This window comes from Protopterus annectens, chromosome 1.part2, assembly GCF_019279795.1.
Source record: "Protopterus annectens isolate FY-2018-M chromosome 1.part2, PAN1.0, whole genome shotgun sequence".
Lineage (NCBI taxonomy): Eukaryota > Metazoa > Chordata > Ceratodontiformes > Protopteridae > Protopterus > Protopterus annectens.
Window position 1 is genome coordinate 998,787,808 of NC_056727.1, and position 16,420 is coordinate 998,804,227.

The 16,420-nt window shown below is 40.1% G+C and overlaps 1 protein-coding gene across 1 annotated transcript in view; it reads right to left on the minus strand.

Annotated features, from left to right (window-relative positions):
- Positions 1–16,420, minus strand: part of CLSPN (claspin) — a 699,079-nt gene that overhangs the window by 388,266 nt on the left and 294,393 nt on the right. The window contains exons 13-14 of the mRNA XM_044059962.1: positions 8,622–8,854; positions 94–229 (exon numbers count right to left, since the gene is read on the minus strand). Coding sequence (XP_043915897.1) covers positions 94–229; positions 8,622–8,854 — 369 coding nt within the window. The remainder of the gene's footprint in view (positions 1–93; positions 230–8,621; positions 8,855–16,420) is intronic.

Consider the following 16,420-nt stretch of genomic DNA (forward strand, 5'->3'; position numbering starts at 1 on the left):
TTAGTTTATCTGGTTAGCAAATTAATTTAAAAACAAATAATTCACTGTTGTAGCCAATATATTATATTAAATTTTATTAAACATCTTCCTTACCTATCTGTAGGAAATGAGCCTGAACAAAGCGCTAGAGCTTCAGCCATTGGGTCATCGGTATCGGTCGTCCCCTCCCGATCTTGCTGTGTTAACTGCTGTTGCTTTGAGGAATCAGAAGAAACCTGGCTTGTAGACTCTGGTGCAAGAGGGAAAAAATAAAAATAATGCTAATTGCTGTTCAGAAACTTACTTGAAGCTATGCCCAGCAAATGGTTCATTACACCTACATGTGATAAGATATTCAGCATAATTTCTCAACTCAGTGAAAGACATGGCACTACAGCAATGCATAAGTCTAAATATTGTGAATAATTCAAAGTCAAGACATCACACATGCACGCAGGACAGTGAAACATGATCTTGTACAGAAAAACCTCAGCAGTGATTAACAACTGCTTTACAGGAGCGGCCTTAGGTCAACTGGTGCCCTAGGCAAAGGGCACAATGGCACCCCCCCACCACACCACCCAGTGCCCCCATCCTGGTCTACCTACACCAAATAAATACTGGTAAAGTGCCCCCACTAAAGCGGCACCCTAGGCGGCCGCCTAGTTGGCCTATGCCTAAGGCCGGCTATGCTGCTTTAGACTAGTGAAATAAAAAAACACAAACCAGTACTACCTGCTTTCATTCTCCATAACTTAGTAAATTGTTATCAAAGTTTGTGGATGCGATCACATCTTCTGTCAAGTTAAAACTCCCAACATGTCACCACAGCTCTTAAAATGCAGTTTTATGGAGTAGAAGGCAAGATTTCAGAGTATTTCATTTAGTTATCTTTATAAAAAAGATCATAGCCACCAATGAAACAGCCAGACAGTAACAAATACTGCAGTTTTAATGTACATAAAGGAATACTGATGTCATAATAGTGAAGCAATACCCAGAATAATTATTTTATTTATTTTACATTTGTTTACCGGGATGGTCCGACTAGATATATGTCCATTTTCAATGGAGGCCAGAGGAGAAAAGCTCCAAGTTAGTAGATTACATTACATTAGTAACATTTACAAATGAACACAGTTTACAGTCTTCAGTAAGGTTACAAACATTTATAGAACATGGTAGGCAACTGAGAGTTTCACACAGATAAGGACTTTATCCCATAACGAGCTCTAGATATGCCACAAAGCAAGGTCATATACATTTTAGAGTCAAATGACAGATTTAATTAGGCGAGATATCAAATACCAGGGGGTGGGTGTTAGGTTTTGAAAAGGGACATTGCCAGTGCATTTGAAGGTGTAGTTTGAGACTTTTTTGAACTGGGTTAGAGAGGGCTGGAGAGTAAGCTCAGCAGGTAGAGAGTTCCAAGTTTTGCCTACAGAGTTGGCAAATAGAGAGTCACCAGCCAGATTTATGCTTTTGGTTGTTTGAACCAACAGTTTGTCAACAGAGCGCAGTGACCTCAGGTTGCTGTAGGGATTAAGGCAGTTAAGGCAAGCAATATTTTAACATCACTGTTACTTTCAAGGTAAATAAATAAACAAATAAAAAAATAGTCAAAACCATACCCAATATTTTTTTTTTTTACTGCATCACTTAATGGAATAGCAATAAAACTGCATATTCATTTAATCTGCAATGCATCACTCTGCACATCAAATACTTTGTTCAGTACATCTGAATACTAAAAATAGGATGACCAAAGCAATATTGACTTGCCACCACAATTTATCTGCCAAATGAGCTACAGTTTATACAGACTTCACTTTTAAACAAGGTCAGTTAATCAAAGTTATCAGATAAAATACAGTATGGATAGCCATGCCCACACATAAGGAAACAGTACTATGGTTTCACAAGGGAACAACAGAGGAGTAAGATACCTACACAATGGATTGCATTCTGGGGAGGAGAAAGAGTTGAAACTGAATAATAACCACATATGAAAATAAATATTATATTTAGCATGTCATTTTTGCAGCTTCCTAGAATTTCCCTAGTGACAGGACAATGCAAACTGCTCCTACAGTGGTTTACTAAAGAACCAGCATGGCAGAACAGATTTCAGCTGTAATTGTTTTCTGTCAGTGTTCTTTCTCCATTCCATCTAGGTTCATATTTTTGGTTGCTTTATCTACTTAAGACTGGCTGCTATTTGGCATGTGCCATGATGAACAGATGCACCTGGAGAATATGCTCTCCAAACAAAACTGGTGTACCTGTAAAAATCCCCTCTCCCTCTCTAAGTAAACCAGTACATGTAAAGAAAAAGAAAACTCTTCTTTTCTCCTGTCCACTGAAGCTTGTACAATGGCTACAAAACTCACACCCAACTGTCTCACTCATTATGTGTGGTGGAAGCTAAATATTCCCAGACCAGACAAAGGCCATATAGCCCATTTATTCCTGCCTATGAAGCCCTATTAACCCATCTGTACATAAGCGAGAGTCAAGTAGGTGGTAGGGAGCAGGGCAGCTTGCTGGACCTGTGCAGCATCTTACCCTTCCTCTGGATGAGTACCTTTTGTCATACCCTCAGTGGCTCATCGATCTTCACTGAATGCTGCCACTATGGCAGCATGTCTCAGCAAGCTGAATCCCTCAACTTGTGCATGTATACCACGGCAGTGCACGTTCCACAGCAGTGTCACCATGGGTACACCACCCAGTGTTCATGCTAGGGGAGCATGCTGAATCCCTCAGCTTATATATGTATACTGTGGCAGTGCACATTCCACAGCAGTGTCACCATGGGTACACCATCCATTGCTCATGCTAGGGGAGCATGCTGAATCCCTCAGCTTATATATGTATAACTGTGGCAGTGCACATTCCACAGCAGTGTCTCCATGGATGCACTACCTACTGCTCAGGCTAGGTCAGCATGCTGAATCTCTCAGCTTTTTGCACGTGTACTGTAGCAGTGCACGTTCCACAGTAGTGTCTCCTTGGGTGCACCACCTAGTGCTCAGGCTAGGTCAGCACACTGAATCCCCCAGCTTGTGCATCTGTACCGTGGCAGTGCACACTCCACAACAGTGTCTTACTACCTAGTGCTCACACTAAATTAGAATGCTGAATCCCCAAGCTTGTACACATCTACCGTGGCAGTGCACACTCCACAGCAATGTCTCCATGGGTGCACCACCCAGTGCTCATGCTAGGTGAGCATACTGAATCCCCGAGCTTGTGCATCTGTACCGTGGCGGTGCACATTCCACAGCAGTGTCTCCACGGGTGCACCACCTAGTGCTTATGCTATGTGCCATCCAAGTAGCAAGACCAAGCCACCTTCCTCCCCCAAGGATAGGTGAGCTGGCAGTGGCCAAAAACTTTCACCCTTCCCTGTCAACTCTGTCAGACATTTCAGCCACTAATCAAAAAAGAAATTCTCCTTTCTGTACTTCTCATTCAAAATTCTAAATTTTCCTCATTGTCTGAAAAGAAAAAGCAGACAAACCGAGTTCATATGTATTCTCCATTAAAACACCTGGTCTGAGTAGAGCCAATTACTTTCAACTATTCAATTTTGAACTGAATACATCAAGTATCTTCCTATATTTGGGACTAAGCCATTATGTTTTTGTTCTCCATTTCAGTTCTTGGCTGGGGTGTTTTCTATGTGGAGTCTGCATGTTATCTGGGTGTTCTGGTTTCCTCCTACATTCCAAAGACATGCTACAGGTGGATCAGGGACTTGTTCATAGTTGTAACTGTGTATGTGTGATAAAGAAGAAAGACCCAACAACCTATTTTATCACCCCTTCGCCTTGTAAACTCTGCAGATAGCAGTGGCTGCAGCAGAAACAAGCCAGGAGTCAGCTGCTATTCATGAGAGTGAGAGTGAGAGGAGTGTGTGAGAGAGAGAGAGAGAGAGAGAGAGAGAGAGAGTGAGAGTGTGTGAGAGAGAGAGAGAGTCAAGTTTTTTTTTTTTTTAGTCTAGCTCCTCTTGCAATAACAAGAACAGCTCCTTCCCATAAAGTATCTCTGGGGATCATCATCACTGCCAACCCCACTTTCCCCCAATTTTCTACATGGGGTCAGGGTGTCATGTCAGCTGCCACCATCTCTCTCTCTCTATTCAGTGCAACTCTCCTACCTTTGACAGTCATGTTTAATTATCGCAGGTCTTTCACACAATCCACCCATCTATTTGCTGGACATCCTAATTTCCCCTTGCCTTCTACCGGTCTGTCCCAAATCATCTCCACCAGACTGTCTTCCTACACATGTGCGCAAACTTCTGTAATCTGTTCTCTTTGATGTTCTCTGCAATATGCGCGTTTGCTCCGATGTCCATATTTCATCTTCTGTACCACAGTGTACCATTGCACCTCAGGCACTTCACCTCCATCACCTCTAGCATCCTCAAGTGGTCTATCTTCATTGCCCAGGTATGTGTACCATACAACAGTATTGATCACATCAAGGTTTGTACACTTCACAATTTCTTTGGCATTCTTCTGTCACATACCATACAAACACTGACAGTTGGCTACTGTCCCTCAGATTCTAGCTTTGACCTCCTCATTCAGACTTCCCCTCCCAGATGCATGACGCCATTAACCTGTTCCACTACTTTCCCTTCTTTCTCAATTCTCAGCTTTTCTGAATTCTCCCATTTTCTTCCATTACAACCATCTTATCTGTAGTCTGGTTCATCCCACGTCTTCAGTTTTGCATCCCATTCTCTTATTTGCTGATGTTCCTGTTCAGAGTTTGGCTGTAATGCCACATTGTCTGCATACAGCAACTTTGATCCATCTCCTCTGGTACGTTTGCTAATGTAGTTCATCACCAGTATGAACCACAGTGGGCTCAGAGCTGAACCATGACGCACACCCACTACCGCTAGGAACATTCAAGTCTGAGCACTATTTATATTTACGTTACTGGGTCCTTATACATAGCCCACACTAATTCTACCAGTACTTATGGAACTTCAGACCATTGCAGGACTACTCGCATCAGTTTTCTTAGGATGTTCAAACACTGATGCCCTATCAAACTCACCAAGTAACTAATGCCCAGTGACTGCCAAATGAAATTCATCTATGTTGCAGGAAGATCCTTTTCAGATAGAACAAGAACGTTCTTTCTAATAGAATTAGAGAATGCAGACTGGGGTTCAAAGGGAGCAGCACCACTATCTGCATTCCTTAACATAGGAGTTGTTACCACATAAAGCAAGATTGACGGTAGCAAGTGCCTATGAATGCCCTCAGTTATCAAGGCACAACTGAAAGAGAATGGATAGCATGTACACAGTGCAGAAATACTAGTGAAATACCCAGCTAAAAAATTCTTTGCATTCAGAACCGGGTGAAACACAGCAACAAACATTGTTAAGTCCATGTACAACAGAAAAAATGCAATCTCTTTTCTTAAGCATCCCCAAGCTGTTTGGGAAAGCCATCAACAAGATTACAAGACAGCTAAATCCCTAAAACCTAGGTATAATAGCCTAGGCATCATCTCTTCCAAAATAATTTTGGATCACACAGCGGGACTCTGTTTCTTTTGTAAATCAGATCTCCCATAGTCAGACTGGGAAAAAAATGTGTTACGAATTTGAAGAAAGAACAGTTTAAAACAGTTGAACTATCTTACTAAAGAACAATGCATGCAATATTCAGCTCCTCATGTTAAGAGTTTGTATAAATTAAAGTATTAGTGGCCCATGGGTACCTTCTAGGTCATATACCACTGTCACTCTTTATGAGCAACTTAATCCTTGCAATATCTCAGCTTCAAATGACATGGCCTCCTAAATCTAGCAAAACAGAAATACTGGTTCAAAAATACAGAAATAATTGAATAAGCGTTGGAACTGGGTGCATACTAAAGAGTTAAAATGGTTCGTAGGTAGGTACTAGGCTATTGGCCCTAGGGCCTATATAAGCCTAGCCAAAAAGGTACTCTGGCTTTCGCCACCAAAGTAAATTATTTTCCTGTGCCCCTGTCGAGCAGAGCCACAGAAGTGATCCCCGGGGTGAATTTCCTATTTCCCATCCAATAAAGATTTTTCTTGAAGAGTGCTAATTGTTTGGTATAGATAGGTAGTTTGTTTCGGAGTATGGGAAGTCTCTGGGACAGGAATCTATCCCCTCCAGCATGTTCTGTTTATTGTAGTGGCAAAGTTTAGGTCCCTAGAGCAGGTAGCTCGGAGGGACTGGGATTTCTTTAAGTAGAGCATGTCCAACAGCTCTGGGTTTGACATAGCTTTGTATGTTAGACTGAGATTGCCTCGGAGTAGGCGAAATGCAATGGAGTAAAGCTGAAGTTTTTTTTAGACGGTCTACGTAGGGCATCTGTTTGAGGCCTGTAATCCTCTTTGTATGGTATTTCTGTGGCCTTTCCAGTTGTTGCAGACGTCTTGTGAGGTACATACCAAAAGCAGCAGTGTACTCAATAATGGGTCTAATGAGTGCCGAGTAGAGGGGAACAATGACCTCTTTTTTCCTGGATGAGAAACCTTTTGTGATGAGGTGTGCCACGTAGAAGGATTTCCTGACAAATGTGGTGATGTGATTATCAAAGGAGAGACTGCTGTCCACCAGTGTCCCAAGGTCTCTTATCATACTTTCGGTGTTAAGTAGACTACCTCCTATGTGGTAGTTGTTGGGTACAGAGTTTTTACCAAAGGGGATGACAATGCACTTTTTGGCATTGAGCTTGAGGCCATAGCTTTGACACCAGGCATCTGTCTCAGTGAGGCCCTTTTGTAGGATGTCCACATCGTTAAGAGTTTCAATTATGGCTCCTAGTTTGCAGTCATCTGCAAACTTCATTAGCCAAAGACCTGGCCAAGATCTTTAGCATATGACAAAGCCTAAAAGACACCCTTACCCTGCAAGTTTGTGACCTTTTAGCTAACTTCATTTTGTTACGTCTAGCAACATCGATACCCTGGGTTTATAGACAGACCTTGTGATTTCCATCTAAACACAAGTGCTGACTAGATACTCTGGCAAATTAACTTACGTTACCAAACTATACACAGTTAACATTCAAGCTTGAGCATTTCTCTTCTTATTCTGAATTTAAAGTATACCCTCCCTGTTGCAGTTTTTGCAGCTTTTAGCTCTTCACATACTGTCAGTATTCTTCAAAGTATTCTGAAAACCTGCAAATTTATCTCCATTTCTTGCCACTAAGAAAATCACTGCCTGCTCTAACTGAAAGCCAGTTATATTCCTATTACAACAGTAGCAACTTTTGCTTCCTTAGCTTGCCAGCCATCAACCTACCCCAATAAGTACTGAGCTCAGCTGGCAGTGACAGTCCAATGGCTGATGCAAGAGCCAGTTAGACATGAATGTAGTTTATGTAGGTATGAAGATGATTTGTACCCTGATCTAATTCTGTTAATCTGTCCTGGTGTTACAGCAAAGCATGTCACTACCCCAGCAGCCCAAGAGCCTGAATCCCAACCCCAAAAGAACCATTTAACTACGTTTATTGATGAGCCCCCCTAATATACTACCAAGTTGTAGCCCTACGCACAGAGCTCACAGTGTTTCTGATCATCCCAAACTACTCTTTTGATGGCCAATGTGTGTGAACTGTCACTTGGGAGGCAAGGAGGGGAGGGTTGCGATAATGTTCCCCACTGACTTGAAAGATAAAAATTACATCCTTCGTCTCGTCTAGCGAACAGAAGACCCAAATGCTCAAATTCATGAGAGCCCATCCTTTGTACTAGAAATTTTATAAGATTTTACCTGCAATCGGGACTCAGGTTTCCCAGAAGTGAAAAACTAAATTATGAGATTCAATCTACATTTCAGAACTACTACTAACTGCTAGTATTAGAGAAGAGGTTAACATTTGCAATTTACCAAGGACAAGAAACATTTATATAAATGGCGTATACGGTTTCTTTTACAAGTTTATGACACTCAAGCTTTGCATAAATGCATCTTAAAGTGCTGTCCCTTACTTTGATTAATGCTTGAAAGTATTTCATTCTTAATTTTGCACCTTACTATTTAACAGGCTTCGAATAAAATAAATCTTTCAGTGAATCTACTAACAAAGCAGCTATATACGAGGCATGCAAGCTATTTCAATTTCAGAAAGTAGCATAAGATATATCATTGATGTTTCAGTGCACACTATGATAAGCGAAGAATCTCTGATGTTCAAATGAGGAAAGGTGAGCTAAAGATAAAGTAATGACCTTCCAGAGAAGGAAGGTGTAGCATACTTGCAGACGGTAAGAGCAACACAAGAACAAATCACAGGTCTAGCTGTTGAATGGATAAGTGATACAGTCATAAGCCCACTGTGCTTCCTACGCAGTGCAGATCACCACAAGTAATATAAGAACTGTAGGCCAATATTTCTAAGCTTAGACCATCATTTACTAAATATCTAATACATCAATATAAGAAATGGAAGCATTTACAGCACCTACATAATGCCTAAAATGCAAGGAGTAAAAACTTACATTTATAGACATTTTGTAATGACGTTGAAAATTACTAGGAATGGAGGGTTATGTACCAAACTCTTATAATTCTCAAAATCCCGCAGACTAAACACTAAACCAACACAAATAATAAAAGATACAATACCTTGAGAAACAAATTTTCCAGAACAAAGGGCCAACAATTCATCCATGTTTTTCGAATCTTTCTTTTTTTCACAAGGTTTTTCATTTTTCTCCAGCTGAGTCTTGAACTGCCCTGTGCACAAGTTCAACAATTCGTCCATATTGGCATCCATTGCATTTTCATCTAAACTATCAAGTGTCAGACGGCATTCGGCTTGCTGGTACTTTGTACTACGGGGACCAACATTTAAAAACCTACAAAAAAATTACAGAACAAAACTGAATCAATAATTTTACTTTAAGTAAGCAAAATTTAAAAATATAACTGGAAAGGAATACAGTATAAATAGTTTGCAACTTTGATTGACAAAACCTCATTCGAAATGAAAGCAGGTTTCTCTAAAGACAAGATTAAAATAATACTGGTGTCTAAATATTTGTGCAATTACATCATCCTGCAATCTGGTGATGACCCAAAACCACTGATTCCACTGCTATGACAAGAGCAACTATAATAATATTTTGGTCCACAATTCCATGCAGCCATATTCTATGTACAATGTATGCAGGTGACAGTCATACATTTATTGTGGTATACCAAATGTCTTTATAAAAGGAATCAATGTTATTCGTTAACCTCAACAGTAGGCTCATTGACAGCATCTGACTTGCACTCCGATACCTGCTTAAATGTATATCAAATACACACCTCATTTAAAGACGAAGCAAAAAAAAAAAAAAATCCCATTCCAACTTAGTTTGTTCATTTAGAATACTCTGACCTTACATTAAAACGTATGACACCTTAGAAAAACAGTGATGGAACATTAAACATCTATAACAACATTATTATATGGCATATATGTTATATTACTAGAAATACAGACTGCAAACTGCATCTTCAGAAAGGAAAGGATAAATATAGCAAATGCACCAACACATAAAAATGCAATAAATGTATATTCTTATCAATAGCATATCTAAAATAATAAAATGTAAACGCTGAAAGGTGAAAAACAGAAAGGTATGTCAGTTATCCCCAATGCTCAGCATAAATGAGAAATTCTGTAGGAAATGCACAAGAACCCAAATTCCCAAAGCATAACCACGTATTTAGGCTGTACATATGGGGCAGGATTTTAGAAATAATGGTACATAAAATGCATTAAAAAATGTTTTCAAAAGCACAGTGCAATGAGGTACACAAGCATGACTGACAGACATGATGAATGTAAATATGAACATGGCTGCAGATCAACAGATTCTGAGCAGCACAAAGAAGAGTGCACTTTTCATTTATTTCAGCAAGGCATCCACAAATAACTTAGCTGGTGCCATGACAGTCCTAGACAATGTAAGCAGCCTTTTCTGGCACAACCAGTCCTGGAGAAAGATTTGTACCTCATCACAATGGGTACAGCAGGTGACATAATCCATCTCAAAGGAAGCCATGTATTGATTGTGCAAATCTTTCTAGGATACAAGTGTAATACAATTAATAAATATTACCCGACACCAATTAGTCCCTAGCAATGAAATCTCCCAAGAGTTAAATGTGCAAAGAGTACAATTTTTTTTCACCAAAAAGATAGTTATTTGCACTATGGAAAGCAGGCCACAGTGACAGACTGGTAATACTTTAATAACCAGTACAAATCTTCAAGTACTGTAACAACAGCAAGCCTAAGATGGCATAGGTATATGTCCTACTCATACCATATACATGCTGGGGTCCAGATGGGAGGGTACCCACCAGGCCAAGAGGTGGGATGGTGCTAAACCCGGGAAGTAAGGCCTTCTGTGGCAGAAATCTGAAGTCTCATTACTGCAACAGTGATCAATATAATAAGCATCTATCAAAAAAATAAATTAAAAAAAACATGAGCATCTATCCAGTGGTAAATCCTACAAAACAGCAGCAGTAACAGAAATGAAGTTGACATCTTAAAGGAGCACTCCACTGCAGGGATGCGATGTCTCAGCAGCTCATACTTTAAAGAGCAAAGGGTTAAAAGGCAAATTACCTACCTCAACTAACTTGCTTATTATGCCTAAAAATCATTACTCAGTAAAAGGAATGCTAGAAGAGATTCCAATAAAACCCCTTTGTTTAGAAGTTAGTTTTTGACTTCCAACCCACAAGCCAAAACCTAAAGCTAATCACATATGTAGATGACTGCAAACTGGGAGTCATTGCCAAGTCACCTCCTAACACCAAAGCCTTACAATAAGAACTTACACTTGTAAACACGTGTTGTGCTAACACCAGACTTGAATCCAATTCTAAAAAGTACATTTAAACCTAAACAAGGGAGGATGATAGGACAGTGTGAAAAATCTGCGGATTGGCCCATCCCCTAACTCATCTCTACCAAGAAATGAATGGGCTGGAGGGCTCTTACCTTGACGGAGTAGTGAACATGCCAAAATGGTGCAGCAAGTGGAAGCCACTAGACAAATCCTGCACACTTCCATCAAAAATAAATTAATATTTGATTAAGACAAATGAAACACAAAACAGGCCGAATGGTAACAGCATTATCATGGAGGTGCTTACCAAAACCAAAGTAGGTGAGCTGCCTTCCCTCACTCAGTGTGTTCTTAACTGCAAATACAAACCAAAAGTCAGAATTTCCAAAACAGAGTGAGAGTCATGTTGAGGAAGTGACCTATACCTGTCCACATTTGGGCATGACTGCTCTCTATGGGTATGTCCCCAGTCAGACGGCCATTTACAGATCAGCGGCAGCCAATAAAAAAATGTATTTCACATCTGCCTCATATACAGGTATTTGAGGCTTTTGTTTGCAATTTTGGTGTCATTTTTGTTGTGTAACTACTTGCATTTCCCTTTCACAATTCTCACTTGTCAAAGGACATTTCAAAATAGCCACCAGTGAACACAGTAAAATACTCTGCTTTACCACAAGACATGCAGCATGACCTGTCAGTCATGCAAGTGCTGCCTCTAGCACATGAAACACCTACATTCAGTTATTCACTGCAGTACATCCATCCTGTAGCTGGGGCAACGCAACTCTGTGATGCATACACTCTGAACACTAACGTGTGAATGAGTACTGCATACGTGGTTTATAACAGAAAAAGAGAGACCTGTCTCAAGAGCATACCTACAGCTATGCAGTAAGGAATATGTTTTCTGAATGCTAGGAGACACTGCAGCTATCATAACCAGCATAACTGCTGCACTGCCAAATGCATAATCTGGCAAGTCCATACACAATCATCCTTGCATGGAGAGCTGTTTATGACCATGCTAATGTTAAGTCTAGATTTTGCTCATTTGCAAGGCGTTCATGGATGCAGCCAAACATTTAGCTCTCCTACCACAAACTGTTTGAGCATCACACATATACCACTGGAAATCACCAGAAGTTACACAATCCTGGCCCATGTGCATATGTAATAACCATCCCCACAACTACCACCATGGTGCAGAGTCAGAAATGGCAGTCAAGATGGTTGTTGCAACAGAACCCTGAAGTGCAGGATGGAATTCAGAAATACAAAGGCTTACCCAGTAGCTCATTGCATATGCATGCCACTGCTGAACTCAAGTCAGCAGCACAGTATGTCACTTTAGAGCCCATTATGCTTGGTACTGCTGTAGTGTCTGGGTAATGAATTATGATATCTGCAGTTTCTGAAGAAAATGTATGTGTTACAGATAAAGGTGTCTTATGATTGACTCTAGAACACTACAAGTAACAGATGTTCATTAAGTAAAAGGGAATGCTTGGCACCAAGAAAAAGGTGGTGAATTCTCAAAAGGATATACGTGATGACGTGATGCTACTTAAGCAGCTGGCACATTGCTATTTAACTTTATTGGCAAATGGGAAGACAAAGTAAAGATGGACAGAGCTGGTAGCAAACATTAATGCTGTACAGGACAGGTTAACTGTGACTTGCCAGAGGAGAGTTTTTGCCATGCATACTGCCCACCCTTCACAAAAAGGAGGCTAGTGAAATAAGACTGCTGAAGCATTGTGGAAAAACAATGACATCGATTATACTTAAACTTATGAGAATGAGGCAATGATAGGTACCCAGTTGCTGGAGGTCACACCCATGGCAACAGTTCAGGTATGTAAAGATTAGCCACAATATAAAAAACAACAAAACTCAAACTGGTACCCAAAAAGTAAAACTTGAACCAGAAATCTGTCAAGGTACCATGGAAGGAGGAGGTCAGCACAGCTCGAAAGTGAAACGCAAGCTGTTTTTAATGTAACTTAAAATGCACACAGACAAACTTAGCCACAATAGTAACAGTAGAATGGGTTACCCATGAACACATTTGTTATACTATTTCCTCAAGAAGTTCCCAGCCAAAAGTAGTACAGAAGCTGGTAAGCCCTGAAATGCATAACTCAGTCTTGAAGATACATTTCTACTGCTTGGGTTACTATTCTGTTAACTACTGAAAAGCACTAGGACATAATTAACAACCGTGTTGTACCCATATGTTAAGGTCATATACATGAAGACAAGGGGCTGTAGCAATATAAGAACTGAGTGATGAGGATGTAGAGTATTATGAGTTTTTCAGCTTTAACTGATGTAATTATATGGCTAACATGCTGCAAAGTAAAAAGCAGTGAAAGAATCAGCTGCAGATCTAACGTAGCTAATGATGCCAATGTCATCATACTTAACGGGATGGTGATGACTGATGGATAGTGACTGATGATGGATGATATATTGTACAGCATGCAGTATAAGTGGAATGTTATCTCCACAGCTGCTAGAGAGCACTAATGCAGCACATGATGGCCCATCCAGATAAACACCATGGACACAGTTATACCACTGATAGTGTAACAAGAGGTGTACCACAGAAGCAGCCCATACAATCTGTAATGAATCTTCTCAAAGCCAGTAGTCCTTTATGACCACTCATGCTATGGACGGTGATGCTTTGGGCTCTGCTGCCACTGCCAATTAATCATATTACCCCGCAAGGGGATAGTGTGCATGTCAAAAACGTTATCAAATGCACACAGTTACACACTGTGCCATGAAACAGGAATATGTAGATGGTGAGCTACAGAAAAATGGTTATCTTAACCCAGATGAATAAATATCTAATGCACAGAGCACTGGCCGTAAACCAACCACCACCGCATACCCTCACTCTTATATCACTCTGCCACTAATGCGAAGGACATGGGCAGCCTGCAAACATCACAGCCTATGGTTCTAGGACAGTGACTGTTGCTATCTTACACCTGACTAATACTTTCAAAGGCAGTGAAGTAATCTCCACGTGCTGGGAACATCACCCAGACCCCATGGTAAACTTCCAATCAAGTCTATGCTCATGGCATACCAAAGCTGGACACAGTACCATTAAAGTGCAGCTGATCAAGACTACATGACAGACCACCACAAGCCACTTCAAATCAAAGCTCTTAGGAAGTGGTTTATTGGCAAAGACTCTGTACAGCCCCCCACAACTAGTAACTCAACAGATACTGATGTACAAGCTCTTATCACTCCTGTTCACTCCTTGCAGACTGCATGTACATGTACGCACGCACACACTTCAAGTTGGGATCCGAATGCAGAGATAAGTCAGCAAGAAAATGAGTAGTAGTATTGCTGCAATTGAATTTATCCTCACGTCTTCGCAAATACCTTCATGAAGTAGACCCTGCTTTTCACAAAATGTCACCAAGACGACATTGATATAAAGACGGTCTTTCATATAGCATACATCTTGGACAGAAGTAGGTTAAAAAGTAAAAAAGATAGCTGGGTGCAGAAGACAGGATAACAAAACAGCCTAATCCTGGTAAGCACACTGGTGCCAGGACTGGAAAAATGACAGTGTAGAATCCTCAAGACAAGGAAACATTCCTACAATGGGGCCAGGCCTAGAGGGAGGACAGCCCCCCTGTTGTAGAAGGTAGTAGTAAGCCCACAAAAAATCACAAAAATTTGCCTTCCGAACATCCAAGATGGCTTCACATCAAGTAACAGCTTAACTGTAGCCCTACCAGTGTGAAAACAAACAGGGAATGCCAGTAGACTTCTGTGTTTATAGGTAAAATTCAGTAACTGGCTAGTAAATGTAATGCCTAGATGCCAAGAAAAAAAGAAATACAGAGCACCTGGAAAAAATAAACTACAAAAAGTGAGGAAGAAACACTGACTGGAGAAAGGTCTGCAGCTGTTCAGCAAAAAGCAGTGCAACCTCCAGACATGACTTCCAGTAACCTACAGGAAGATACAAGATAACTGCACACAGACCTGGTTAAACTAAACAAAACACTGATGAAGAATAACAAAATGCTGGAAAAAAAAATGGAAGAAGCTTTAAACAGATATTCAGATGAGGTGATAAAGCTGCAAAAATCAGAGGCTGAAATGAAGAAAAGGCTGGCTGAATATGAGACTGCTCATGAACAGATGTTTCAAAAAATAGGAAAAACTGAGATTTTTAGCTATACGAGAGAAGCTGAATAGACTGCATTCATTTTATGAAAGCACAAATAAGTAACTGGACTGCTATTCCACATCAGTTGTTGTTAGTTGAAAGGGCACATTGTGTGTATGCTCCAAACATGGCTATGAAAAAGCAACCTAGAACCTTAATAGTAAATATACAATCTTACCAGAAGGAGTTAATTCTGACAAAACTGTGGCAGAAGGACAAAATACTAAAAGTGGTAGACAGCAGAGGGTTTATGGAGAATGATTACTCACTGTACACACTAGGCAGAACAGAATTAAGTTAATTCCACAATTCAGGGAATGTCGAAACACAGGTGTGAGACTCAAGCTGCTGTACCCAGCTGTCTTCAACGTATTTTTCCCTGGAGGGACAAAATCATTTTGTGAAGTACAATATGCTAAGGAGGAAATACAAAAGTTTGTTCAACAAAAGGTGAGCTGTGAAACAGAAGGACATTCTACTTTTTTTTGTTCTTCTGGAAATAAAACCTACAGACAAGACTGTACTTTCCACTGTTTCAATGGAAAATGTTGGAGAGAAAGAAAGGACCATGAAAGTTGACTAGAACAATCGGGAGTTCGTTGGAAATAAAGCAGAAAAAGGATTTGGGAGATGGAGATGAACAGTAATAAAACCAGTAACAATGTGGGATTACAACACAACAATTATATTTGTGAAATGACAGAACCAAAAAAATCTGGAAATATTGGACTTTCAGAATTTGTTGGACTTCTGAAGGACTCTATAATGTTCAGAAAATGCCTTGGGGAACGGAAGAGAAGGGAGAAAGTTAACAACTAAGAAAACATTTTTTTTGCTTGATATTGCTATGTTTGTGGTGTATGGTTTTCTTTGCATGCTATAAAGTTTTTTTTTTTTCTTAAGTGTAATGGGCATTGCTGCTGTTCCTTTTTTTCCTTTATTTCTCCCTTCTCTCTTTCTTCTTGTTCAGTTTTAAGAAACATGGGCACTGCAATGTATTTAAAACATCTGATTAAAGCAGCATGACAAAAGAAAATAATGTTCTTTTTCTCAGTCTTGCATGGTCGAATGACTGCATAAAGGACTTTAGATTGATTTAGTAACAAGTTTTAAGAGAAAGCAAGTAAATGAAAAAGAATATTGAATATATTATGAGGCTTTTTTTCCCCAGCAAATGAATGTATGCTTGTGTATCAGCAATTCGGTATCTGGCCCTCATGTCTCCACGGAGACAACCTGATAATGAGATATTGGCTGCCTGGTTTTCATGTCTCCATGGAGACAATATGATAAAAAGAAATTGGTTACAGTCTGGTAAACAGTGAAGTTTTAACTCATTGACACCAGTGGAGCTCAGG